Raw genomic sequence first — 27580 nt, 5'->3', positions numbered from 1 at the left:
TTGGCTGACATATTCTATATGTTGTCTTAATTTATCGTCTTCCTTCCCCCTCTAAAAGGCAAACTCCGTGAGGAAAGGAAGAAATCTGTTCCTTTTTTTTTCTCTTATAGCTCCAGAGCCAAGACACCATTGCCATAGAGTAGACATTTAATACATATTTGCCCAGTTAACATGTGAGTGGATGCACACAATCTGCGCTTTCTTGTGGGGGTTCATGGGGCGCTCACCTAAAGGGACCATTGGCTCAGTGTCGCAGCCAAGAAGGGACAGGCACTCCTTGTGGGGGAGCAGTTAACACACTTAGAGGTTACCTTTTGCCCTGAAATTATATGCAAAATACCCTCCCAAGTAGCAGCAATACTTGGATGTCCAACGACACATGGAAGCTCTGATACTTAAGAGAACAGTGTCTTATCATCACCAGCTTCTGCTCTTCCTCGTGGTTAATATTTGAAATTCCTGTGCAAACCTGGAGAGAAAGAGCAAGATGGCTCATCTTGAAATGCATTCTGTGATTTTTACTTCATGACTTTATCTGTTAATTAATGTTCATCAATAACTTTAATTATATGATGGTGAGCTTGCAGGCTGTCTGGTGGAGGGGGAAGGGAGAACACCAACTATTGGACAAGCTTTTTCTTGGTGGAGCTCAAGACCAGCCCCCCGCCCCGGTAGGTCTTGCTATGCAGTAGAGAGGTGCCTCTCTGGGGAGGGGTTGCAGAAAACAGTAGCGGGCAGCAGGAGGTAGGAGTGTGAGAAAAAATGAGGAGAATTAATAGATCTGTCTCCTGTGGTTTCTTCTTGAGACAATTATCTAAAGTTCAAAGCACAAAAACTAAGCCTTTATTTTTTAACAAACCCAAACTACTTCTTGTCACGTGCAAGAAAAACCCTTGCTGACACAGAAGGGGTTTTTTTAAAAATGTTTCTGGACATAATATTATTACAGCAGTTAACACACAACCATAGCCACCACCCACCAGCTTGTTTGAACAATGATATGTCTGATTGGGGGGAAACTTCTGGCCTCTGAGGCCTGATTCTGTGATTTCCATAATCTCCACCCTTTGAGGGAGGGCGGAGCTGGTGAAGTGGATTAGCACTCAGCCTCTGGGGTATCTGGAGACAGGAGTTCCACCCCCCAGCTTAGGTCATAAGTAAAGATGAAGGGGCTGGTCTAACAGTTTATCCCCCTCTGGGAGCAGTGAAAGGCACAGCTAGTAGTGATTATTAACCTCGTTCAGAAGGAGCACAGCCAGGCACGTGGTGAATTGATCCTCATCCAGAGAAACTGGCAACAGCCAACAGGCTCCAGACTCCGAATTCACTCTGGGCTTTTTCAAAGGCAATGTGAATTTTTTTCAAAAGAAACCACAGTGTGACTGTTCAATGGCAGAAAGAAGCATGTTATTTCACAGAAGTGCCCATTTGGGTTCAAATAATTGAATGGAGATAAAGTAGTCTGTGATTATCAGCACATTGTGAAGAGAGGGGCAAATTAGTTCTCTCCTCTTCTCTCGACAGGTGTATTTCTATTGGATCTGCCGGGATTCCAGAGCCTTTGAGTGGTTTGCTGATCTCTTACTCTCACTGGAAACACGCATGAGCGAGCGAGGGAAGACCCACCTTCTGAGTTATCATATCTTTCTCACTGGCTGGGATGAAAACCAGGTATCGATGAGACTGAGAATGAGCAATATCATCCAAGTGATTTAATCATAGAACAAAGGGAAAAGAAACAATTTCAATAATGAGCTGTAGAGTTTTCTGATAGCATGAAAGAATTATTTTTATGTTCTTAAAAAGGAAAGGAAAGTAAAATGAAACCAGAGTAAAAACAGTGATTCAAATCATAGCAATGAAAGAACCTACAGTTAACATGCTAGGGAATAGAAAAGAAGATTGAAAAAAGGGGGGGGGGGTCAGTGGAAGACAACTCTAAATTTGGAAATCCAAGAAAAATTATAAAAAATTAAGTCACTGAAAGGGGGCATTTGTCATTTTAGTGACACCAAGTGAACATTATTGATTGGCTCTATTGTCGTGCTGACCTCCTAATTGGTTCTAATCCTATACTTTGAGCTGTCCAGAGTTAAACAGAAAAAATTCCCTGGTGTTTATATCCAATATTTCAAATTTTAAAGTATGAAAGTTTCTACTGAAAATAATCATTATGAATCCATGATTTAGCTGGAGATGCTTTATTTTCTAAGGTGTTCTTAGAAATTGTGTGCGTGTGTGTTTATTCACCGAAGATCAAGGTCATCTTCTGTTGTGGCAGGTGTTCTGCATCATATTGTATTAGAAATATTAAGGTTGAATTTAGCAAAAATAATGCATATCAAAATATTTCACTATGATAGTATTTCAGTGCTGAGAATATTGAATGATAACAATTAAATTTTAAACCATTTTTAACTCATCAAACATGAAATCTAACAGTGACATGATTACTCAGTTATGAAACGTATGTTCAAATCGTCATTTCCATAGTAATTCCTGTGGATATTCACCTTACGGAACGTGTGTGGGAGCCAAGAATATTTGCATTCATCACTAAGACTCACAAATGAATGCATTTCTGTCTGCTAGTGAGTTTCTCTCTCTGTCCCTTTCAAAAGTGTGCTATAGCATACACTATTTTTCCTGAATAGAAGTAAATCAAATTAATGTTCTTAAATTCTTGCCATGACATGTTGGAAATATTTTAGGTGCTCAAATTCCGGGAATAAAATAATTGATGTGATCTGTTGGTAAGAAATCAAGAGGCTGTTTTAGGAATAGCCAATTGCTAAACTGAATCCAACAACCTCCAAGTGGCAGAATGACAAGCACAGAAGGGACAGATGGAAAAGGTATTGCAAAGGGCAAATCGACGGGGTTTGGAGATTAATTGAGCCTTGGGCTGAGAAATATGGAAAACAGTTCCAAAAGCTCAGACGTCAGTGATTGGCAGCTCAATGGTACCACTATTATAAGTAGGAAAGGCCCTTTCTTACTATTAAATAATGCCCAGACTTCAAGTACCAGTAAGTACTTTAAGTCCTTTTCTGACCCGAGGACAGCCTGCCTTGTCCTATCCACTCTCATCATTTTCCTCTGCCACTGAAGCCACCAAACAAGGCATGTTCTCCTATCATGTCACACAGCTTCACGTCTTCCCTTGTATTGTCCCCTCTCCCTGACATGTATGTCCCTTCCCACTGCATACCACATGAAAACATTCTTCAAAGCCCAGTCTCCTGTAAAGCCTTCCCCAATTCTCTTGGTCAAAATTACTCAGAGCTTCACCACAGCCATTTGTTCGCTTCTGCAGAGCGCTTGGTGTCTGTCTCCAGGACAGAGGATCTGGGGCGGACGCCCAGTGATGCGCATGGGCTGCCCGCACTCCCGAGGCGCAGCTCCTCACAAAGCAAATAATCTTTGCTCTTCGTACCTCCCACTCAGCATACACTGCCTGCTTCTAAGAACCACTCAACAACTGAAGTCACAAATTATTTGGGAAGACTCGTTTTTAGCTACGATGATCAATTTGAAGGAACAGAAAGAATTCTTCATAAAAATATCTTTGGGAGTTTGAGATGAGCACTCTACCCAGACAGGAAGATGAAGGAAGAAAGTCTGGGTTCATCTTTGCCGGCCGTCCTAGCCAGGACTGCAAAAGCAGGAGCTCTTTGGGGTGTAATGGGCCAAGAAAGGTTCAGAGCGGATTTTATAATGCAAACAGAATCAAGAGGGAGCAGCGTTCAGCCACGTGGTGAAAAAGCCAAGGAGAATAAGGCCTGACGTGGTCATTAGATCTGGCGCGTAGTCAACAGCAAACTGACCCTGTCTTCTTTGCCCACAGCTTATGAAATGGCACCAGTCAATCCTGCTGTTAAGCCAGAGGCTGGTGGGGTGGATGTAAAATGTTACTCTACGTTGGGGGCTAATGTGACTCTGACTTCGACCAGTTCTGATAACAGGTCTTCTGTCTGAAGCTCAATACTCACCCACCAGCTCAGCTCTTACTCCTGGACTCTTGTCTTCAACTTCATGTTTCACTCTCTGTCCTGATACACCTGCCCTCTCCTCCCCATTTTTTCTCTCCTCAAGTCCTATTCCCAAACTCAATCCCAATACCTACCTGGGGTCAGGCCTGGCTTGACGGCAGCTTGAGGGAGCCTCGATTTCTGCGATTCCGCTTCAGTCTGCCATCATCACGGGGTCTGTTAGGGCTCTACCACTATTTTCTGCTCAACCACCCTATCCCTGGTTGCTTTCTAGACTGAGAAGAAACCCAGTGGGGGAAGTCAGACACAGCAGGAGCCTGGGGTGGGACTGGGCCTAGCAGGGTTGTTAGCTACACTGTCGGGAGCAGGAAAAGTTAGAAGTGAGCAATCAGAGCTGCGAAGTGTGAAGCACAGGAATTCAAGAACTATCCAGGAGTCTAACGGAGGAGCGCAGGAGCCACAAATCTCAGGCATAAAAGCAACATAGCTGCCAGAATTCAACAACAAAATGTTACCACTCGGCATTGCTAGGCCCAGGCTCTTATTCACTGACAGCTAGTTACCGGATGTCTACGTGCATTCGTGTAATTTGAAGGCACATGTTTGGGCACAGACCTCCGACCAGGCCCCTTGCTATGTTTGGCCACTGTGGCCTGCCTGCCAGACTCAGCATCCTCCCTGCACTTGAACCCAGCCAGTGAACTTCAAATCCTTCCAACCCAGTAGACAGACCTTTGTAAGATCTTCTTCCTGTATGTTCCCTGTCACTTTAATCTGTCAGTGCCTTTCTCTGACCCCCAAGGTTTAGTATTAAGTGAATGGGGACAAAGGGACTGATTAATTTTTGAAAAGTTTGGCAGAAAAAAAGAAGTACCTTAATTTGAGGTTTCCTTTTACCAAATTTACACTATTGCTCTCATTTTTAAAGAGAAATTTTCTTTCCAGGCTCATGTTACTGCTGCACATCTACTATGTCAGAGGTGCTTTGTATGAACTGTGACCATGGTGGAATACAAGATAAATGACATATTATGCTTGTCCTATAATTATTGATATCTTATTATCATCATAATAAGCATTTCCAGTCCCATAAAGAATTTTGAGTATTAAATCTATGAATGAGCATAATTATCTTATATTCAGTAGCAGACTTCTATTTTTTCCTAACTGTCACCTGATACCACCTAAATGTTTATTTTAGGCTATTCACATAGCTTTACACTGGGATGAAAACACTGATGTGATTACCGGGTTAAAGCAGAAAACCTCCTATGGAAGACCAAACTGGAACAACGAGTTCAGGCAGATGGCCTACGATCACCCCAGGTAAGGCACTCCTTCCCCCGCCCACTGGGAGCTTCCCCGGAAAGATGCAAGCCATTGCTGAAATGGACAGCTCTTGGGCACACCGGCTCAGCTGCAGTAGTGAGCATCTGGTCTAGAGACAAAATGTCATCCTAGGGAGAGCTGGTCATAGGATGTTTTAGGAACCACAATGTCTGCTTCACTGGCTTCCAACACCTGACAATCATCGATGATGTTGAACCCTCTCACACTTAAACTCAAAGATGGTATTTTTTACACTGCCTACATCTTCAAGAAATCTTTGATGTACATAGCTGATCTCTAATTACCCAATGGGGCCTAAGAAATCACTTATGCCCAGCTGTAAACTGGATCTGGCACAGCAGACAGAGATGTTACAGAACCAAGCAGGGGTTTTGCATGGTACTTAAAGACCCAGGACACGGAGCCCGAGTGCCTGGGTGTAAACCCTGGCTCTGCCCTTGCCACCATTTTACTCAGACATGTAATTTATTCTGCCACTGTCTCAGTCTCCTTCTCTGTAGACCACAGACTATAATAGTGCTTGTCTCCTAGGCTTCTGTGAGGATGAAATGCATGAATATGTATAAAGTGCCTACAATAGACTTTAAATTCAGTAAGTGTTAGCTGCTATCATCATTATTTCAATTGTTACTATAACTATTATCATATATAATAAACTTCTTTGTAGAAACTAAAGAGCTTTTGCTCTGGGACCATGAGACAGAATCAAAGGCTGTGCTTTCTGATTCTAGACGGTACCGACTACGTGAGCTGAGCTTGTTCAAGCCTTTCAGCTCTGTATAAAACATGGAGGATATTGTGCAGTCGCGGTGTTGTTTTCATAATTTAAAAAGTGGTAGGTGGAAGAGTTTGGTAGAGTGCAAAGCACTAATGCAAACATCTCTCATTGTTATCACGTGTCTCCTAAACCAGTGTTTGTTTTGAACCTCCATCATCTATGGCTCTTGAGAGTCAGTATGTCCTAATATTGTCTTTGTTTAAAGAGTGCTTTCCATATCTGAGAAAAGGCCTGAAGGAAGTGAGAGAGTACTGTACATGCAAAGGCCCTGAGGCAGGAGACACGGTTCCTAGCCAGTGAGAGTGGAACAGAGTGGGTGAAAAGGGAGAGGTAACTGGGGGACCATGACAAGTTGCTATAAGACTTTGGGTTTTTTTCTGTGAAGGGAAGTGACTTCAAGTGTGAGCGGAAGAGTAGCATGATCGATCCTATGTTTCATGGGATCACTTCCGGCTGCCGTGAGAGGACGAATTGTGAGGCGCCTAGAGCAGAAGCAGAGAGGCCAGTGGAGGTGGCTTGGAGTAGGAGTAGTGGAGCTGCTGAGGAGCAGTTGGGTTCTAGATATTGTCTGAGGGCAGAGCTGGCCTGACTTGCCCGTGGATTGCATGGGAGGTGGGTATGGCCCGAGCGAGAATGGACTTACCACTTATGGATGTTCGGATGACTGTAAGAGGAGAAGGTTGGCGGGTATGCCGTATCAGAGGCTCAGGTTTTTAATATGTTTAGCTAAGGATGCCCGTTATACATCCAAGTGGAAAGGTCGAGTAGGCAGATGAATAGGAGTCAGGGGTTTGGGGGGAAGTCTGGGCTGAAGATACACACTTGGGAAGTATCCACATATAAAATGTGTTTGGAGCCATGAAACTGGATGTGATCGCCAAAGAAGTATTATATAGATTGACAAGAGTTCAAACCACATCAGTATCTAGAGGAGAGGGCAATATATTCTAACTCACAGCTAGGTTATTAATCATGTCATTTAGGTATTTTATACCCTGACCTTTTTTCTGTCCGTTCTATCAGTATTGAACCAAGAAGAGTAAAGTAAGACCTACGAGGGCATTTCTGACTAATTCCCCATTTTCTATGATTTCCCTGTTGTCTTGTCATTTCTCCCCCCAAGTTCTGGTATTATTGCTTTATGGTCTTCCTTCGTAGAGGCCATCCCTTCATTAAACCTTTTGTAATTCCCTAGCATTTTATTTTATTTTCATTTTTTGCTCTCTGGAATACTCTTCTGGTGAATATTATTCATCTTTTGGTCAGTTTGGCTGCTCTTTCTTGCATTTTTTCTTATATTTTCACTGTGTCAGAAATGGTCCATTTTCTTGCATCTTGTCATTGGATTTGTTAGACTTCCCTGGAGCAGCCATTTGAAGGAGGTTTGGTGAGGAGGGGGGAGTGGAAAGAGTGACCGGCTAACTGTCCAAAGTTTGTAACCCATGCAATTCCTGTGCTCTTTTTCTTGCGAGCTTACCCCAACTTAAACTGCCCCATGCACTCAAATGCCCCTGGCAACCCTTTCTATCCCCTGTGCCCTGGCAGTGTTCCTAAGGAACCCTGGATGCAAAACAAGAGTGTCCACCCTGGAGGCTCTGCATCAGCCCAAGCAAGAGATAGTGCTTGTGGAGACTTACTCCTGATCTTGACTAGTCCTGAGAGTAAAAGATTTCCAACAACAAAGGCCAAGAAAAGCTTAACTTTTGTCTTTACGGTTAAGAGAGGGAGAGTGGACAACCTACACAATCACTTCATCCCCCTCGAGGTCAGCCTCAGATGACCTTTAAGACATGGCCGAGGCCCACAGCAAGTGACCTTAGGACTTTTCAGTCACCCCTCCTAAAACCCACTTACTCCCTTCCCTCTTGACTTCACACTTGCTGACTCTTGGCCTAAAATCCATTTCTGGGGCCCCGTCTTCTCTCCAAATGTGGTGCTTCTAACACAGTCTGGCTTCTGGAGTCTGCAAATCTGGTTCTCCTGTGCTTCTTACTCAACACCCAGTCCTGTCCCCTGGGCCCCCTGTGAGCCTCTGCTGAGTGCTGCAAGTCACCACCTTCATCTCACACCCATCAGACAGCTGTCCAGAGATAGAAACTGATTCATTTCATCTGCTGATTCTTTAAGAAGACTACATAGGTAACAAAGGAAAACATTATGAATGGAAAACTAACACAATTTTACAAGTGCATGTGTTGCAGCCACCACCAGGTTTTTTGGTTGCTATTTTCTCCTTTTGGGAAAAAATACATATATATTCATCTAATAAATGTTTTATATTCCATTTTCAATTATCATGAAATGAATGTTCCCACTTTGCAGGCTTCTGACGCAGACACGTCTTGGTTTTCCATTCTTATAGATAAGACTCCTCTTTATTGTGATTGTTTCTTATTGATGTTTCACAATGCATTTTTTTTGGTCACACATGAAGTTTTCAGCCCAGTGGGGAAGGCCTTTGAAGCCAAAATATTTAATTATCTCCCTTCCCTCAGAAAGGTGTGAGCCAGAAACAGCAGCATCAAAAGACTGAGAGTGGAAGTGAATTTGTACACAATCTGCCCCCAAAACTACGTTGTGTGGTGCTGAGCAGTGCGCCTGACACTGCAGGGAGTAAGGAAAAGAGAACAATTCGAAGGTGGAAAAGAGCGTAGCTGTCACTGCTCTTGTCATCCTTGTGAAGAGTGCACTCGTTCCTTTTCAGAAGCCATAATCAGAGTTTGGTACAGAAGTGTATTTAAAGCCCAGTGAAACTCTTCAGCACGTTAGCAATGTGAACCCCTTTTCTGATAGATGACCTCACCCTCCCCAAGCAGAAGAGGCCCCCGAGGTTTGGGTGTCACTGAATTGGGGGTCTACAACTGACTTCCTAACTCAAATGTTAAAAATAACATATTCATAACAACCTTAGTTCCTAGAACACCACAACTTGTTGTATGGCTTCAACTATCAATGTCATTAACATTAGACACACACGGGCAAAGAACAGTGATCATTTTATCCCTGAAATGCCAGCTACCTAGGAAGACAAGCCACCACTAAAGAGCTTAGCACCACCCTTCCAAAAGACTCCTAAAATGACCTCCTTAAACTAATTTTGTTTTCTGCTGTGAGAAAGAAGATTTATGTTTAATGAAGCTTTTAATGAAGAAATCTCGGAAAGAGAATGCCAATAAAATCTAATTTTTAAACATGAAAATTTAATATGGAAAAGTATTTCAATATCCTGGCCTTTGTCCAGATATAAATGAAATACACAATCCAATTACGGTTCTACACAAAGGACAAAGTAACATTAATTTTCCCCGAGATGGTTATTAAAGAGATAAACAGCATGTTTTCCCCTGATTATGTCAAGGATATGTTTGTTCCCGAGACTACTTGGCTAGTCTTACAAGACAGGTCTGTCCTGTGGTTAGCTCGTATCTTTTGGCAAAGATGGGTCAGAAAGAATTGGTGGGTTTGTTAGTGGCCTCAAAAAAGGTTCTTTGTTCTCAAGGGCCTTTGAAGTGGGCTCTCGCCCATCTCTATTCATCAGTGTGAAGCCGAGGAATCTTCAGGCTTGCTCTTCTAAAAACATGTACCTGTTTGCTCAAAGCTGGAGTTTGTTCTTGTTCTTAAAAAAAAGAAAAAGGAGTTAAATCAAAAGAATAAGGGGAAGAGGGGCAAAAATATTTTTTATGGAACATGAAAAACAGCACCAAAAATAAAGCTTGAAGGGAAGCAGATCAAAGAGAATAGTGCAAGCTATAAAGGAACCAGAAAATTGCAAAAATAACAGTAATAGAGAAACAAATTGATGAGCATCAAAATGAATACAAATAAGGAAAGGAGAAAAAAAATTAAAAAGAGATCAAAGTCTGAAAGTTGAAAATGGGAAAATATACTCTATTGTTTTTATTTGCAACTAATCTTCACAATTATGTCAGCTGTTACAAACACACAAATATAGCTTTAAAAGAAGGTCAACCAATAGTAAGTGGATGTGGATGTATAAAAGCTGAGTCATTGGTTGACATACCCAAAATCACATGTATGTGACAACTGTCATATACTGCTAACTGGGCAAGCACAGGAGAGTACTCTAAACACAAAAACAACGAGAACTATGCTCCCAGTTAAAATATGGTAGGTTAATTAAATACATGCATTGATGTGCATATCTTATACAAATATGGAAATTGTATTTCATTTATATAGTCATTTTCAATATGTCCCCAAGCTTTAGGCAGACGTTCAGAAGGTCAGGCAATCACTTCCAAGAGGACAGAGAGAATGAAAATAAATATACTCTTGTCACCCCCTAGCTACTGTTTTGATAAACATACATGGTGCATATAGTCAACCTTCTGATCAACCTTCTGATATATAGATCAATTGTTTTTAATTCATTGAATAAAATAATTTTCCATAGACCTTCAGTCTTTGATCTTACACTTCACATAATACTTACAGTTTGCCACTTTCAACTTATCTACTAATAGCTTCACCATGCTTTGCAGACGTGAAACTTTGCATCATTGATTACCATGAAAACTTTGAAGAGTTGGCCATTTTTTCCTAACTCCGATAGAGGTGTTTCTTTCATCCAGAAGTAAGAAATAAAGTATACAGGAGTACAAGCATTTGTCAGAAGAGTTAGGCCCAATCCAGTTGACTGGGAGCTGTGAATCCATGTGACAGGAGTGTATTTTAGACAACCCATTGTTTCCAGAAGTGTAAAAATACCTTTGTACTAAATTGAGTCACTGTGTCCATCTGGAACCACGCTGGCTGCTGTGCCACCTTCCACTTCTCATTTGTACGTGCATATGTGCAACATGTTTTTAAATGATATTTTTAAGAAATTCACATTCTCATTATAGCATACAAGGCCCTCTGTCTAACAGGGATACCAAACATTTGTTATAGGGCTAAAATGTTCAGCCTCCTCAAAGAAATAGACTTAAAGGGAAATCCCACATATGACAAAGTATAGCTTCATAGGAAAATTAATGCCATCATAAATTTATGACTGGAATATCATTAGCATATTTAAACAGTATGTTTGCACCAGAGGGTACTGGCTCTTCACCTATAATCAAGTGAAGACTCAGTGAAAATTACTGGCATTGCTCCATTTGTGGTAGGCGGAATTAGGAAGGTGAGTGAGAACGAGGTAGATTTACCATTGTTCTGCAAAGTTTCTATAAAATCATTAACTGTGGCAAAAATATTAGTATATTTCTCTGTGAAGTTGAATGTATTTTAGTGTTCTTTCAAGGAGGAGGGGGAGACAGGGTTGGCAGAAAAATGGGTCGACCATTTTCAGGGGTCCAATGCTACAAGTCAGCTACCTCGGCTTCTCATCCTTATTAACCATGACGTCCTCAGGGACAGTGACTCTGTCTGTGCTCCTCAGGTACCGAGCAAGTGACCAGCCTCAGTGAGTGAAGGGCCAGTAAGAGGGAGGAGGGAGCTGGGACAGGAGTCCTAACTCTTGCCAGAGAAGATTGAATTGATGGGAAGAAGGAAGAAGAGCCTCACCCAGGAGCAAGCTGTCAGGGTCACCCTTAGGTCCTGATGAACACCTGAGTCATTAGGACACAGAGAGAAGTAACAGGGCAGGCTGCTTCCGACCCACTGGGAGATGGATTAAAAAACGAAACTGGCCAACACAATTACCATCTGCGGTTATGAAAAAGAAGGTGTTGCACGAAATATAATTACGCGGTGAATCATTTGGAGGCATTTGTAATGAAAAACGTCCCCTAGGAAAGATTACCCAGAAGTTGTGTCCATTGTCTGATACCGAGTCTGTAGCTCTAGTTGTCCTCCTTCTAAGCCTTCATAAATCCATGGGAAGCTTCTGTGTATCGATTTTATTTGCAGAAAGCACTCAGGGTATAAAGTAATTTGATTTTTTTAAAAAGGGGTTTAGGGTCTGCCCCTACAGGGTTATAACTTACCAAGCATAAAAGCAAACACATAAAAACAAACACACAATTTAGGGAGAGAAGGGCTCAAGGCAGCAGAAGCTGAGAATCCAGCAAGATGGCGGGATGACTCCCGGGTGCACCCACTCTCCCATATATCTGCTGGATGGAAGTCTCCTGGTGGGTGACATTTTAAATGCCTTTCATGCGTAGCATTGCTGAACTATTTTGAAAAGTACGCCAACCCCACAGAGAAAAGATGATAGTTACTTAGCAAATAAGAGAGAAAGAGGATTTTCTTTATTGTTTATCAGAGTTAAATACAACACCGTTGTGTTAGCTGTCTTTGCCGCCCGTGCAGAATGCGTCCTTCCCTCATCAAAGTCGGCAGCTCAGGCCCATCAGTGCTGCTAACGTCCCCGATCCAACTCCTGCGCACGCAAGCTTGGCAGGCTATAAACTGAAGAACAATGCCTCACATTTTTATACTTCTTTTGCAGAGAATCTGTTCCTTTTTTACATTCTAAGCAATCGTGGATAATTAAACTTTATAGAAGTATTTTTTTTCTTTGTCAATCCCATTAGGGCTCTGTTTCACTTGTCCATTGCCTCATAAAGGGAAAAAAAATACAGCCACATCTGTGTGTTAACCATTGTGTGCGGATTCTCAGCTCTATGAGTCACAGTTCGCACAGTGACCAGAAATCTCCATATTTGAGATCACAAGTGCCAAGTGGGGTAAATAAGGCAAGTGAAAATATACGTGGGGACAGGGACACCCAGAGAGCTAGCGAGGGACTGGCCTTCCCGCCTTAGTGGAAGGTAGACACTAAATGGCCTTTGTGAGACTTAGCTGTGCGTTGGAACAGTCACAACTTCAAAAGACGCAGGGTAGCCGTGAGCTGCTGGGGACACCAGCGCTCCACCTGGCAGCCAGCAATCAGAATCCTTTGAAACGGAGCCTTAACAGGTGGAGCATCAAAGGGCTAGCAGTCACTGCCGCTGCAAACGGAGGGCAGTCTTAGCCTGTTGGGAATGGGCCAGCGGCAATCTCTTTGGTGACACCCACACTAATAGAAAAATATCACCACCCACAACAGCATCTTTGAACCTAGATGCAAGGGTACCTCTGAGCATCAGACACAGAGCCAAACAGTGACCCCTCACTGGGAAAGGTTTTGCCTGACCCATCTATCATTCAGAATGTCTTTAGTCCAGAACTCAAAAGGCCTACTGATGGCGTGTTGATCCGGGCAGTCTGCAATCATCTCTGGGTTAACAGTCCCCTTCATACCTTCCGTTCAGCTTTGCAAAGCAGGAAAGCACCCTGGGGGTCGTGACAGAAGCTACTCGTTTCTGAGAGCTCATCATGGACCAAGCCTGTGGCAGAAAGCTGTACCTGCAGTGTGTCTAACCCTCACGGGGGATTAGAAAGTGGAGTTCTGAGGAGGTCCTTAATGCACCCAAAGTGGATCAGCAACAAAAGTGGGGGGACAACAGCACTCTTAACTACCGCCTTATATTCCCGTAAACACATTTGCTGTATGAACTCATAAACCCATAGTTTTGGGTATGAAATGTTTTCTGAAAAAAATTGCTTTCTCAAATTTAGCTATGGGAATGATATGTTTAAAAATAGGGCTCATCCATTTTAAACATATTATCATTTACAAATGAATCCACTTGATAAGTTTCTTTCAAGCTAGAGTTTGAAATGTAATTGAACCATCAATTTCTACCAAGGATATCATGGTCCTGGGAAACACAATTAAATGTGGATACGATATATGGCAGAGAACCATGCTGTTGTATAAGCTAAGTAGGAAGAGGCTATAGAGGCCCTTTCCGACAAAAACTAGGTAGGAAGACAGAGAGGTAGTGTGGTGGGCGGGGCCTGGCATCTGAAGAATTCTTCTGAGACAGTGTTTCTCAAAGTGTGGCTCGTACACCACATGCCTCAGTATCACCTGGGGCCTTGCTAAAAATGCATTCCTTGGACTCAAGCCCAGGACCCTAAGTTTTAACAATCTGCCTACATGATTTTATGCACAGCAAAGTAGGAGAACTCTTTGTCTTGGCTGGAGTAACTAATTACTCTATGCCAGAGTGAAAATGGTATAAGGAATAGCACAATGCAAGCTCAGGAAAAGCATGGTCTCTAAGTCCATGGAGAGAATAGCCCCTCCCACCTTCCAGAGGTAACCCGCATCCTTTCTCTGATGGCGTTGTTGCTAGATCGGCAGAGTTGGTGGTAGCCCTCGTGGGGCATCTGAGCATCCCTGTATGCAAAAATACCTCTTCAGCACTGTTTTCTGAAAGGCCATGATCAGTGATGACAACTTCTGAGTGACTACATTTTCTGCAACATCTTTTTCCTTTCAACTCTTCTCTTTGGTCTTCTTTGAAAACTAAAGTAATTCCAACCGAAGAAGTAAACTAGGTTGTTATGACTTTAGTCTAAATTGTATTATTTATAAAAAGGCAGGGTGGAACAAAACACGAGTAATAGCTAACAGTTTTTAAAGCTTTGTGAATGCATTATTGCATTCTACTTTCAATAAAGCATATAATGTAGTCATTATTACTATATTTGTTTTGCGCATGTGGAGATGGAGGCCCAGTGTCTTGGCCAAGACCACACAGATAACAACCTGCAGAACCATTTATTCATTCATTCATCCAATAAACATTTATTGATGGTCTACTGTATGCCGGGCGCTATTCTGGGGGATGGGATTACAATAAAAGATGAGTAAAACAGTCCAGGTTTCTGCTCTCAAGTTTACATTCTACCATCCAAGAGGACGTTCATCAAAGTCACCAGACCAAACTCCAGGGCATATCGCCTTTATATTGAAGCTGCCCGGCCCACCCCCGACCCCCCACCAAGTCATCATGACCCCGCAGCCTCAATTTTCTTGACCCCATCTGCCGGTGTGATTTCAAGTCTAACAGGGCCCTGGCAACCTTTAGGAGACCATGGTGCTGAAAACAGGAAATGAAAATCTGAGAAACAAGGCAGTGCAGGGAGAAAAATCAGAAAGCCAAGTAACAACCAGAGCTACCTCCTGGATTTTAAATTCCATCTTGGCTTCGGCCAGCCTTGTCCTGTCTAACGCTTCCCTTCCTCCTTTGCCCACAGCAGCAGCATTGGCGTGTTCTTCTGTGGGCCCAAAGCGCTCTCAAAGACACTTCAGAGGATGTGCCGCTTGTATTCATCGGCTGACCCCAGGGGTGTCCACTTTTATTACCACAGAGAAAGCTTCTAGACTTTGGACATAAAACCCACCTATTCTGTTAGTGGTTACAATTATATGGGTCATGGGTTGAAAAACGTTTCCTGTGAAGGACCAAATAATAATGGTTTTTGACTCTGTGGATCGTGGTCTCAGTCACAACTGTTCAACTCTGCCATTGTAAGGTAGCAAAGCAGCCACAAACAAACAATATGCCATTGAATGGGTGTGGCGTGAGCCAATAAAACTTCCTTTATGGACACAAAAATTCAATTTTATGTAATTTTCTTGTATCATGAGATACTTTTCTTTTGATTCACTTTCAATTATTGAAAATGTAGAAGACATTCTCAGTCAGTGGGCTATCCAAAAGCAGGTAATGGGCCAGTGGGTAGTTTGCTGACCACTGACACAGAGCATTTCCCAAACTTGTTGCATCCAACATGCAGACTAGCAGGGCAGCTTGGGCTCACGGTCTTCTGTAGAATTATTCTGAATTCCCAACACCCTGATAGCAAAGACATCTGCTTCGTGTCCACCCCTGATCTTTTCTGCTGACACTTAAACTCCATGCTTTCTTCTACAGACCTGAGAAATCACTGATGGGAGTTACCGTTCACAAAAATCCTGTATATACTCGAAAATGACAATAAAGTCATCCTGTCCCCATCCCCTTCCCAGTCCAAACAACACTGAATTCTTAAGCTTTCAGCCTAGGATGTATTTTGTAGCCCTTCAATCATTTTTGTTGCTCTTCTTTAAATCCATTTCCATTTCTCCACATGCTTCTAAATTGTGCTCACTAAAATGCGACATAATATTCCAATAGAAGCATGACTAGTGTTGAGTGAAGTGACTCTTTCGATCTCGTATGGCATATGCTTTCCAAGACAACTCAATTCTGTTTGTCTCTCATTTTTTCTTCCTTCCATATTTCTTTCTCACTTTCTTCTAACAAGTACTTTTAGTCACTATAACATTTTGATCTATGGTCATTGTGACAAGTAAGACTCCAGCTCACCTTCCACTAGGATGTTGTTTGAAGTTCTGTACTCCCACTGAGCAAGTCTGTCCTTATCCTGCCGCTGTTTTGCCCCTGGAAGTGATCCCAGCGTGTTCTTCATATCTTATAGTCTTCTCTAATAATGCTGCTTAATTTGGGGGCTATTTTTTCTTCTAATATTTGAAGATTGTGTTGAAGTTTAGCACCAGAGATGAATACAACTATTTAACTTAGTAATATCTACACATTTAATTAGTAATATCTCAAGATTTTTCTTTAGATTTTTAATCATTGAACCCAAAGAATTCTACCATGAATTCTGGCAACTGCTAGTTACTATGGGCTTCCATTTGGAAACAAATTAGTAATAACTAGCCCTCGAGAATAGTATACCACCCTGTATTTCTTAGCTTATAAATAGCATGCCATATATAATAGAGCAAAACATTTATTGAAATTAAAATAGAGCATTCTGTCATAAAAGTGAATTAAACTGGCCTGACATGATTTATTTTTATAAAGTCAGGCAAGCCCGTTAAGCTGTTTTAGATATTTTTTAAGTTACAAATTAATAATCTCTTTTACTTTATCCTCATATATTGACTTTGATTCTATAATTTTTAAATATGCTTTAGGAGAAAAGTTGGGTGCATTCTCTGATGTCTCAAAAATTATTACTAGTAACTCTGCACTGCCATTTCTCAGTATCTTTCAGTATTGCTTCATGCACGTTGTTCAAACCCCTACTAATTTTAACATACCCAGTCTTTCTGCATGTTTATTTCCTCATTTAAGTTTGATTCAGTCTTTACCACTAGAATTTTCTGCAGTCAAATATACATACTAAATCTTTACTTTAGCAGAAAAATTAAATGTAGTGAAAGGTTTTCTCTTAGTTGTATTTAATTCTTAGTTTTCAATGATTACTTTTCTTCCCCTGGATACTTAAAAATCTAGTACACTCTATTGTTAACTTGTTTTGTTCAGTGCAGTAGAATGTACTTGTCCTTAAACAAAGATTTCAAGCTCTGTCCATTTCTATCAATGTTGTTGTAAACCTAAGACTATTCTAAAAAATAAAGTCTTTTTTTAAACAAAAAGACTTTGCTGCGTTTTTTTCACATCTCTGCCTGTTTGCACCCCCTTTTTGTTTTGCCCATTAGGCTACTTCCCAGCATATTATGGAGAGTCAGACTTATCCAGCCAGAAAACAATCAGCATGTAACTGTAATGCAGAACCAAGCAGAACCTGTAGCTTTTTTTTAAGAGAGAATAATCTCTTCAAAGTAGAAATAAAATGGTAGCAGACTTGTATATATACTTAACAAGAATTGTGCACAATTATTTGATAAATGAAAAACCATTTATAGAGAAACCTTTTAAAATGGGTAATAATATGTCTCTAAATAGGAGTATTAAACATACTGAAAACATCAATTTGTTTCAAATTAATTAATAGGTTAAATAAAATTCCAATTAAAATTTAAATTGTCTTAAATGTTCTGAAATGACAGATATTCTAAAGTTCAGCTAGGACACAGGTGGCAAACACAAGACCTACGGGCTGAATCCAGCCCTCCCCACCTTTTATCCAATTTGGCACCTTCTTTCTACCTGGTGGCAGTGCCAAGCTCCTTGTCCCTAGTTAAGGAGTAGTTACATCTATACAGTCCTAAAATTACATTCGGCCCTTTGAACGCAACTGCGAGGCTGATGTGGCCTCTGGTGAAAATGAGTTTTACATTCCTGGTCTAGGAGAACATATATGAGAAATAAAGAAGCAAAAAAAATGTGGAAAATGAAGGAAAGGAAAAGAAGAAGGGAGGAAAGAAAAGAAGGAAACAAAAGGAAGAGAAAGAAAATGAAAATCCAACATTCAGAAGCATCGTCATGAAAGGGAAGACCCTTAAGTGAACAGAGAGAAAAAACTTAAATCTCCCACAAATGAACAGCAATGGATCTGACGGCTGCCTCCTCAACGCGACCCACAGAGACCAAAGGATAATGGGGTGTCTTCAAAGTGTTGAAGAAACGTCAGTTGGAAATTTTGTGCCCAGTGAGATTATTATTGAAAAGTGAAGGCAAAATACAGATATTTTCAACCAAAAGAAAACTGAAATTCATGGCCCTCCCTGGAACAACTACCAAAGGCTGTGTTTAAGGAAGGAGGAAATTCAATTAACGAGATCCGAGAAGCAGTGATAAGCAAAGAAATTTTAAAACGTTTTGTCAAAACCTTTAAACATTGACTCTAAAAAAAATGAACAGAAGAAATGTTGTTAAAAAGGAAAACTAAAATACGGGACAACAATAAGATAGAAGACAGGAGACAGGCACTGGAGTTAAGGCATTCCCAGATCTGTATCTTGCTCAGGAGGATAAAAGAAATATTGGTTTAATGTAGCCTTTGCGAAGTTCCATAAATAACTTGAAAGAAATGACCTTAAATATATTCCCTGATCACCACGATTCATTTTTGGTTCATCTTTATTGTATTTTTTTCTATGACCATTTAGCCCCCTTATACCCCCTCCCCCAACCAATCACCACCTTGTTGTCCATGTCCATGAGTCCTTTTTCCTTTTTGTTCAATCCCTCCACCTCCTAACCTCCATTGGTTTTTAACCTAACTTGTCTATTCTGGAATTTTTATTAACCTAAAATACTAATTTATTGGATTAATTGTCAACCATTATATTTTAAGAGAGTCGTGAGTGTTATGTTCCCTGATAAAATTTATATTTGAGAATGTCAGCCTGTTGCTCATTCATTTAACTGATATTTGACTGGATATCACATTTTTGGACAATATTCTTTTCTCTTGAGAACTTTACAAGGCACTGGTCCAGTATTTTTTGTCATTAAATAATTGCTGTGAAGTATGAGGCCAATTTCATTGTTTCCCCATTATAAATCAATTACTTTTTCTCTGTCTCACTGCCTAAATAATTCTTTATCTTTGGAGTTCATTCCTTGTTGGTATTAAATATTTCATATAAAGTTTCCTCTATGATAGTATGTTATTTTGAGCATTGTTTTCTTCATTTCAGAAAAGTTTTCTTGTATTAGGTCTTTGAACACAGCTGTTTCCTTTGTTTGTCTCCTTATTTCAGAGACATCAGTTATCCTAATAGTGGATCTTTTTTTTTTACTCGTTTTCAAGTTTTTCTAATCACTTTAATTCCTTGGCCTCTTTAATTTACTTGTGGCTTCTCTTATTTTGTTACTAGCCAAAATCTCCTTCTGAAATCCTAGAGGCAGATATATTTTAGAATTCAAAATGATTTCACATTTCAGAAAATAACAAATGTATATTTCATATATTGCAAAATACTCCCAGTAGTGTCTGGAGTCGTATCCAGTACTCAACACTTTTACTGTTTTTTTTCTTTTTTGGGGGGGATAAAGAGCATAAACATGAATACTCAAATAAATGGGATCAACAAAAATTATAGAGAACTTTACATCTGTTCAGGGCAAACTATGTTGATGGTGGTATGCAGTACCAAGAAATTTTCCAATTATTCTTAGTTTTTTGGAGTTGGGTAGCTCATCTTCGAGAGACAGTGTGGACTAAGAATTCGGCATTTAGTAATGCTGATTCTATTCCATCCTGCTCGTCATTCACAATGAGTCCTGTGATGGTGCTGTGCGGAGCCCTGATTTGCTGTGTTAGGCCCAACATACCCCTGTCGATCTCATTCTGTTGTTTTACCATTTTGTTTTTTCTCTATGGTATTAATGTCCTCATTAAGTTCTCCATTACATGAAGCAACATTGAGGAATTATCTGAATTATACTTTCTACTAGATTGGATTTGTTTTTCTTACTCTACATGACTATTTTCCCTTTCTTCCTGTGGTATCTGCACAGTTCCTTCAGTCCTATTTTTTCACCTTGCTCATGTTAGTTGACTCTGTCCAGACATTTTATCATTTTATTGGTTCTTCCACATTATAAATAATTTCTTGGGTTTTTCCCCCATCATCTCTAAGACCATGGTCCTCTCTCTCCCTCTCTCTCCCTCTCCCAAAATATAGCTTTATTGACATATAATTTACAAACCATAAAATTGACCCATTTAAAGTACATTCTACATTCATGTGCAAATTTTTGAGTGGATCACATTTTCTCATCCAAACCTTGGTTTTAGATATTTTATGTTTTATCCACTTTTCTGTCATCTAGAAGAAGAGCAGCTGGGAGAAGGTTGGTGTGTGGAATCTGTTAGATTCCTGGCTCTGTTTTGTCTTCTGAGATTGTACTGGCTTCCTCGTGTCTTCATTTCACTCCAACTAATTGGGCGCAGGAGGAGAGATAATAATGAGTTTCCATGAAGCCACTCTTGGCCCTAAGACCCTTTCCCTCAACCAGATGTAAATTCTGAATCCCACTCTTCCAACAGGGTAAGTCAGCTGTACAGATTTCTTCCCCTACTCATCCATAACTTCCCACAGAAGAGAAAAAAGATAAGAACATGACCCCTTCACCTTTTGCCACGAGTGAGAGTACGTATTGGGGCCTCACAAGTGGAACTTGGAGGAGTAGGGCTCTGTGGAAGCCACGTCACACTGCCGTCTCCAGTCTGCTCCATAATCCTTTTCCTTTTCCTGTGCATGAGTTGTTAAAATTTATCAAATTAAATGTGTCCTTCATTCCGTCTATGGGAGAATGTATGTTCATTGCAAAATCAGTCAACTCTCCACAGTGGCTTGTCCACAACATTCTCTCTAAAACACTCCTATTGGATTATTATCTCCCCACCAGTACCTATTTGCAAGGTCCACCAGAACCTCCTATTGGTTGTGAAATCCAGCTTCTTTTTATTGTTAGCAGCAACTGAAATGGCTGACCACGTCTCCATTCCTGAAACACATTCTTCTTTTGACCTTGGTGACTCTTCGTTTTCTTCTCAGGCTTCTCTGCCCAACCTTAAAATGTTGCAGTGTCCTAGGACTTCCTCACAGCCACAGCTCTTCTTCTCTTTTTCTATCTGCCCCCCACCCTTGAGTCATGTCATATGTTCTCAGGGCTTCAAACAGCATCTGTTTGCTGTTTGATGATTCCAAGATTCAAAACTCTAGCATAGGCTTGTTTCTGATTCCAGTCTGGTACACTCGACTGCCTAGTCCACTGTTAGAAATATAAGGGCATCTCAAATTGTACATATGCAAAACCAAACTTTTTATTTTTCTCCTTAAAATTCTGCTCTTTGTCCAGTGTTTCTTATTTCAGTTAAGGACACCATCATCCACCCAAACACCTAGGCTAAAAATACTAAATACCTTTGAATAGTCTTTGATTCCACTCCCCTCCCCCCACCACCACACTCTCAAATCCCTATCCAAAACCACTATTTGGTCATCTTATCCATTCCCACTTTTTATGTAAAACAAACATTTCAGGAAAGTGTAACTTATGCTTTTGTGTCCTTCGATATGTACAATAGAATTTCTAAGTTAACACCATTGCTTATGTATATTCCAACTTTGAGCAACCAGTCCAAACTTGTAGGCAAAGCTGGTCCACATGATTGGCACAAACAAAGCCCTGCTTATCAGGTTCACTGGTCTTTCCCTCTCGGACAGGTGGGTGGTATCCTAGTCAGGCATGTTTCTGTCTACAGGGTCACCTTGTTACCAAATAATCTAGACTGTCTTCTTAGACATCCCCCAGCCATTATCATGCTGGATCTTTTTCTTTTTTTCTCTTTTCCTCAATTCTTAAATTGTTCTTTCTACCAATTTTCATTAGAATATCTTCAGTCCTCTAAGTTACTTTTTCCCAGTTCCGCCCCTTAGACTGAACAGAATAAAATCTATGTTAATAATTATCAATTCTAAACACCTTCAAACTATTATCAAAATTCCTGATTGGTCTTAAAGAAACAGCTCAATAATGATCCAGTCTCAATTTACTGATTTAATCAAGTAATCCTCTAGCAACGGGAAGGAACCTCTGCATTACATTTTTATGTGACAGTCTTGAGGCACACCTTCCAAATCTCCAACCAACTTACCTCAAACTTCAAGTTTAGTTTTTCAAATGTTTAGAAGTGTAAGAATAGCACCAACCAATATAAGATGCCAATAAATAATTCCAACAGAATATATGAAACCTTCTAGAGAAAATTATTAAAACTCTATCAACCATATCTGCCACACAATAACATGATCAGAGGTGTTATTCCTTCCCTTTCCCTCTACCCCACCCTGAGACTGTAGGATGGAGACCTACAATCATTCTTGCCCAACACTAAACACATGTCTAGCAGAGATTAGAGAGAGTTTGGGGGTGGGGGTGATCACAGAAAGAAGGAAGCTGAAGAAAGGGATTCTAAAATCTGTGCATGAAGTCCTGGCAAATTACCAAGAGGCTACGATGTGAAACCAACCAGAATCAACACAGCAAATGATTAGAGAATTGAGCTCTGGGGAGGAATACCTCCCAAGTTTCAGACTGGCTTCTGCGTGCACACAAGAGGGGTATATCGGAATAGTATTGCAAAGGCTTTGAAGACTAAATTGGCATTGGAACTACAAACCACAAAAGTGGGCCAGGCTGTGTGTTCTGAACCTAACTAAACCTGTTAACTGCCAGCTAAAATAGAAGATCTAAATAAGAACCATAGTGTCATAACATTATACTCAGAATGTATAGGATACAGTCCAAATTTTTTGTTATATAAAGAACTAGGAAAATCTCGACTCAAATGAAAAAAGAAAATCAACAAATGCCAACACCAAGATGACATGAATGTTGGAATTCTCTAACAAGAATTTTAAAGCAGCGACCATAAAAATGTTCCCCTAGACAAGTGCAACCACTCGTGAAGCGAGTGAAAAAAATGGTCTCAGCAGAGAAATAGAAGGCATAAAAAAACTAAGGAAAGTTGGAGAACTTGCAATCATAATAAATGAAAGAAAAACTCCATAGATGGACCTGTGGTAGGTATAAGGGTATAAAGATACCCATATCCTAAACCCTGAAACTTGGGAATATGTGGGGTTATTTGGCAAAAAGAAATTAAGCTTCCAGATGAAATTATGGTTGTTTTGACATGGTTTTTGTGAGGTGGAAAGATCATCCTAGGTTTTCTGGGTAGGCCCGATGTTATCACCAAGAACATTGCAGGTAGAAGGTGCAGAGAGCACTGTGCTGAGTGAAGGAAGCCAGGCGGTGAAAGACAAATACCGTATCATCTCACCTGTAAGTGGAGCATAAACAACAAAACAAGCAAGCAAGCAAAATAGAACCAGAGACATGGAAATAAAGAACCACCTGACAGGAACCAGAGGGGGGCCAGGAGGGGACTAATGTGGGAAAGGAGGGAAAGGGTGGTAAATGAACGTGTGTAAAGGACCCATGGACAAAGCCAAAGGGTAGCAGGATGGAGGGTGGGAGGTGGACATGAGTGAGGCTGGGGAAAGTGGTGGTGGGAAAATGAAGACAACTGTATTCAAACATTAATAAAAATATCAAAAAATAACTAGGAGATGAAGATAGAAGAGGAAATTATAGTCAGAGAAGACATGGTGACAACCGGGGTTTGAGTGATGTGAGTGACAGCTTCGAAGGTGGGAGAGGCCACAATCCAAGGCACGTGGACAACCTCTAAGAGAAGGCAAACCTCTAAGAGAAGCTGGGAAGGCAAGGCGATGGATTCTGCCCTAAACTCTGAAGGAACACGCGTCCCACCAACACCTGAATTTTAGTCCAGTGAGATTCATGTTGGAGTTTGACCTAAAGATACATATGACAAAGTTTGTATTGTTTCAAACTGCTAAGTTTTCAGTAATTTGTCACAGCAGCGACAAATAATTAATACAGATGGAAAGGTACAATAGCATCGATATATCAATTCTCTTTAAAATAATGTCTAAATTCAAAGTCATTTCCATCAGAATTCTGAAAAGGTTTTTTCAATGAAACTTGACAGGCAATAGCATATTGTAACAAGTATATTTAGAAGACTGTGGGAGTAAAATTAACCAAAGCAAAATAAAGAACAAGAATTACATTTTTTCCATAGAGAGCCAGGCAATAAATATTTTAGGTTTTTGTCAGCCACATATGGCCTCTGTCATGATTATTACTTTGATTTTGTTTTGTATTCAATTCTTTACAAACATAAAAACCATTCTTCACTCAGGGGATGTATAAAAACAGAGTACCAGCTAGATGTGACCCATGGGCCATAGTTTCCCATTCCCAGAATTAGAACAACGTGAATAAGCCTCACAGTCATATTGAGGGGGAAAAAAAGTTATAGATGAATGCATGTAGTGAGGAACTACTCAAATAAGGCTATAAAACATGCAAAACACTATTATTTATTTATATACACATAAAACCACACGTATATAAGCATACAGAAATGCGCAGAAATTAAATTCAAAGCCCCACATGGAGAACACTGGTCATTCCTGATAAGAGGGAGGACACGGATTGAAGGCTTCCGTCGTCTCAGTGATCTTTATTTCTTAACCTGGATTTTTCAAATTTGAGACACTGCAATTTTATATGCATGTGATGTGGTTCATAATATTAGAACATCCTGGGTGAATGTTTGCTCGCCTGGGCAAGGGCTGATTCCTTAAAGAGGAACATGAGACAAAGAGATTGTCCTCAGTGGCTGGGGTTTTCCAAGTTCCTGCTGGCTAAGGGCTCTCTACACCTACCCCCAAAATCAAAGGTGAGATTTCAGACACTTGCTCTTCTGGAACCAAAGAGGACACGTCCAATTCATCATTGTGTCTGAGGCAAGGAAGACTCCCTTGTCTCCCAACAATTGATGTCTAGAGGTTTCTCAAAAGTCTGTGGCAAGAGAGACCCAGGCCCTCCTGGCCCGTCCCACCACTGTCATCCCTCACACGTGACCGCATCTCTCAATCACTTTGGGATCCAGACCTTGAGGATTATGCACCAATATGTTGCGGTCCACCAAGGCGTCCTTTCCTAGAGCTCAGTATCTTTGACCTCAGCCACACTCTACTGAGTTCTAGGAACCTCTGTTCCCCTTCTCAGTATGGCAGGAACATGGTATAGACAGAATAAAGGAGAAGGGTGAGGAGTGGTCTGGCACAAACATTCCCAACTACAGCAGATTGGGGGCTGGGAGGCAGGCCCAGCCTAGCATCCAAGAGCAGCTGGGCCTGCAAGGCAAAGTGTAGTGCCCAAAGAAGACCTGTGGATCAGGCAAGAATGAACATTAAGAAGAGGGAGGCACGTCTCAAGAAGAAAAGTAAACCAGGGTAACAGAAATCTGGGGTAAGGCAGCATATTGGATTGAGAATGGCCTGTGTCGCCAACAGGAAGCTTCAAACCCAGCATCAGGGTGCAAACTGCAGGGCTGGGTGTCAGCGGCAGAGATCCCTGCACTCATTTGAGGATGGCAGGGTAGTGAGAACCAAAACAGAGTTCAGTTCCTAGAAGCAGAGAACACAGGAGCCTGGGGGCATCACAGGGCTCTGGGGTCTGGGAAGTTGGGGTATTAACTTCCATGGAATGAAATGATAGAGCTATTTAAATACTGCCCATTCCGTCGTCTGAATTGGTCCAGGAACCAGGGCAGAGCTAAACCTTGCGCTGAATGGGAAGACATGGCCTAGCCCCTGCAATCCAGGGAAGGTGCAGCCCAGCCCCCGCAATCCAGGGAAGGCCACAGGAAGAGAAAGAAAAGGTCAGTGGCTGCTGGTTGTTCCTCTTCTGCCTACACTCGTCTATTTCCTCCTCTCTCCCCTGCCTCGACCCCTCACTCCCCCAACTTGGGCATTAATTATTTGCACTAATATCTGCAGCACATTTTTTTCAGATTCATTGCTGATACAAAGAAAACAACACCAAATAAAGTTGTGTTATTGTGTGTAAAGCGGCGCATCTTTGTTGGAAAATTGCTTTAAGTTTTTGAAAGGTCTCCCCATCCACCGTGATAAACGTGAGCCGCGGAGTGAGTGGAGAATGAGTCTGAGCCAGTTCACCCAGAGGCATTTATCTTTGCTTTCCTCCCCCTGGTGCCTGCACGGAGCCTCAGGGTAGGCTGACGATTTTTTTTTCTTTTTTTTAACAAGTTAAGCTTCATTTTCTTTTTTTGCGTGTGTTAAGAATCCTGAGGGGACTGAACAGTGTCTGCAGCCTGCAATCCCAGCCGCCGAGGCAGGAAGAAAAGAGGTGGCAGTTTCCCGCAGATTCGGGAAGATTGTTTTAATGGGGCTGCAGCGGAAGGAACTGCAGTAACAGGTAACGAGCACAGAGATGCTGAGCTGCCAGGAAAAAAGCACGCGCCCTCTTCCCCTAGCCTCGCGCTACATGATGTAGCATTTAGCTTCTGGCTTCACGCGGCATCTCTTCCCTGCTTTGATTTATTCCCACTTTTGCAAATCACAGAGGTATGTTACGGGAGAGGCGTTTAGAGCTGTTGTTATGGTTCATTGAGGAGCAAGGCTGTTATCCCCGCGGGAGGAGAACCTCCCGCCTACCGGGGCGAGTGACCCAGAATAAAAGCAAAGGAAGAAAGAGAGAGTGCAGGAGTGTAGATGGTATGCTGGGATGAAATTGTATTTACCTTGATTGAAAACTCTTTTATTATGAACATAATTTAGATCAGAATGGAAAACAGAACTACTGGGCTCCTTGCCTGGCCAGGAGTGCTGCTGAGCACACAGCCGAGAAGATAATGTAAGTGCGCACGTGATGACTGGGTTATTGTGTGTATGTACAAAGGCATTATGCTCCATCAAAGGAAATGAAAGATATCTTCATCGGCTTGCTCAGTCAGCTTCTTTAGCAGAAAATGCTTGGAGGAATGGACTAGTAACAGTGGCCAAAATAGAGACTGTTGAACAGCCACACAGGTTTGTGTGGAAGTCAAATATCCATCTGCGGCCCTGAGGTGCTAACCACTCCCTGGGATAGTTCCTGCTGGAGCCTGAATTGTGCTTCTGGGACACACACTCCTTGAGCACGGAGTAGGCCCACAGATGCTGTGTTGGGTGACGTGGAGCCTAAGACAGGGGTGCTGTCTGCAAGGAGCTTACAGTTCAGTTTGGGCAGCTCCACAAACACACAGGAGGGCCCTAAAAATGCAGGGCAGGAAATTCAAATGAGTCGCTCCAATGATCTAACTAATACAGAAAATATTCTAAGAATTTAGCCACTCTCCAGAGTTTATATTTGTATTTACATGTTTTATATACATGACATTTCTACCTTTTTTCCCTAACAGAATTAGGAAGTCTCCGTTTCCTCATTTCTAGGACTTTCTGCATGTCCAAGCTACACTAGGGACCACAGAACCGAAAGAGAGT

The 27580-nt window shown here is 41.4% G+C and overlaps 1 protein-coding gene across 1 annotated transcript in view; it reads left to right on the top strand.

Moving 5' to 3' along the window:
* NOX3 (NADPH oxidase 3) overlaps nt 1–15304 on the top strand; it is a 54743-nt gene extending 39439 nt beyond the window's left edge. Inside the window, exons 11-13 of the mRNA XM_037066347.1 lie at nt 1525–1671; nt 5194–5318; nt 15178–15304. Coding sequence (XP_036922242.1) covers nt 1525–1671; nt 5194–5318; nt 15178–15304 — 399 coding nt within the window. The remainder of the gene's footprint in view (nt 1–1524; nt 1672–5193; nt 5319–15177) is intronic.
* The last annotated feature ends 12276 nt before the right edge of the window (nt 15305–27580 follow it).

This window comes from Sturnira hondurensis, unplaced genomic scaffold (genome assembly GCF_014824575.4).
Source record: "Sturnira hondurensis isolate 20B ecotype Veracruz unplaced genomic scaffold, ASM1482457v3 Scaffold0000167, whole genome shotgun sequence".
Taxonomy (NCBI): Eukaryota; Metazoa; Chordata; class Mammalia; order Chiroptera; family Phyllostomidae; genus Sturnira; species Sturnira hondurensis.
This window is presented reverse-complemented; position numbering and strand designations above follow the sequence as displayed.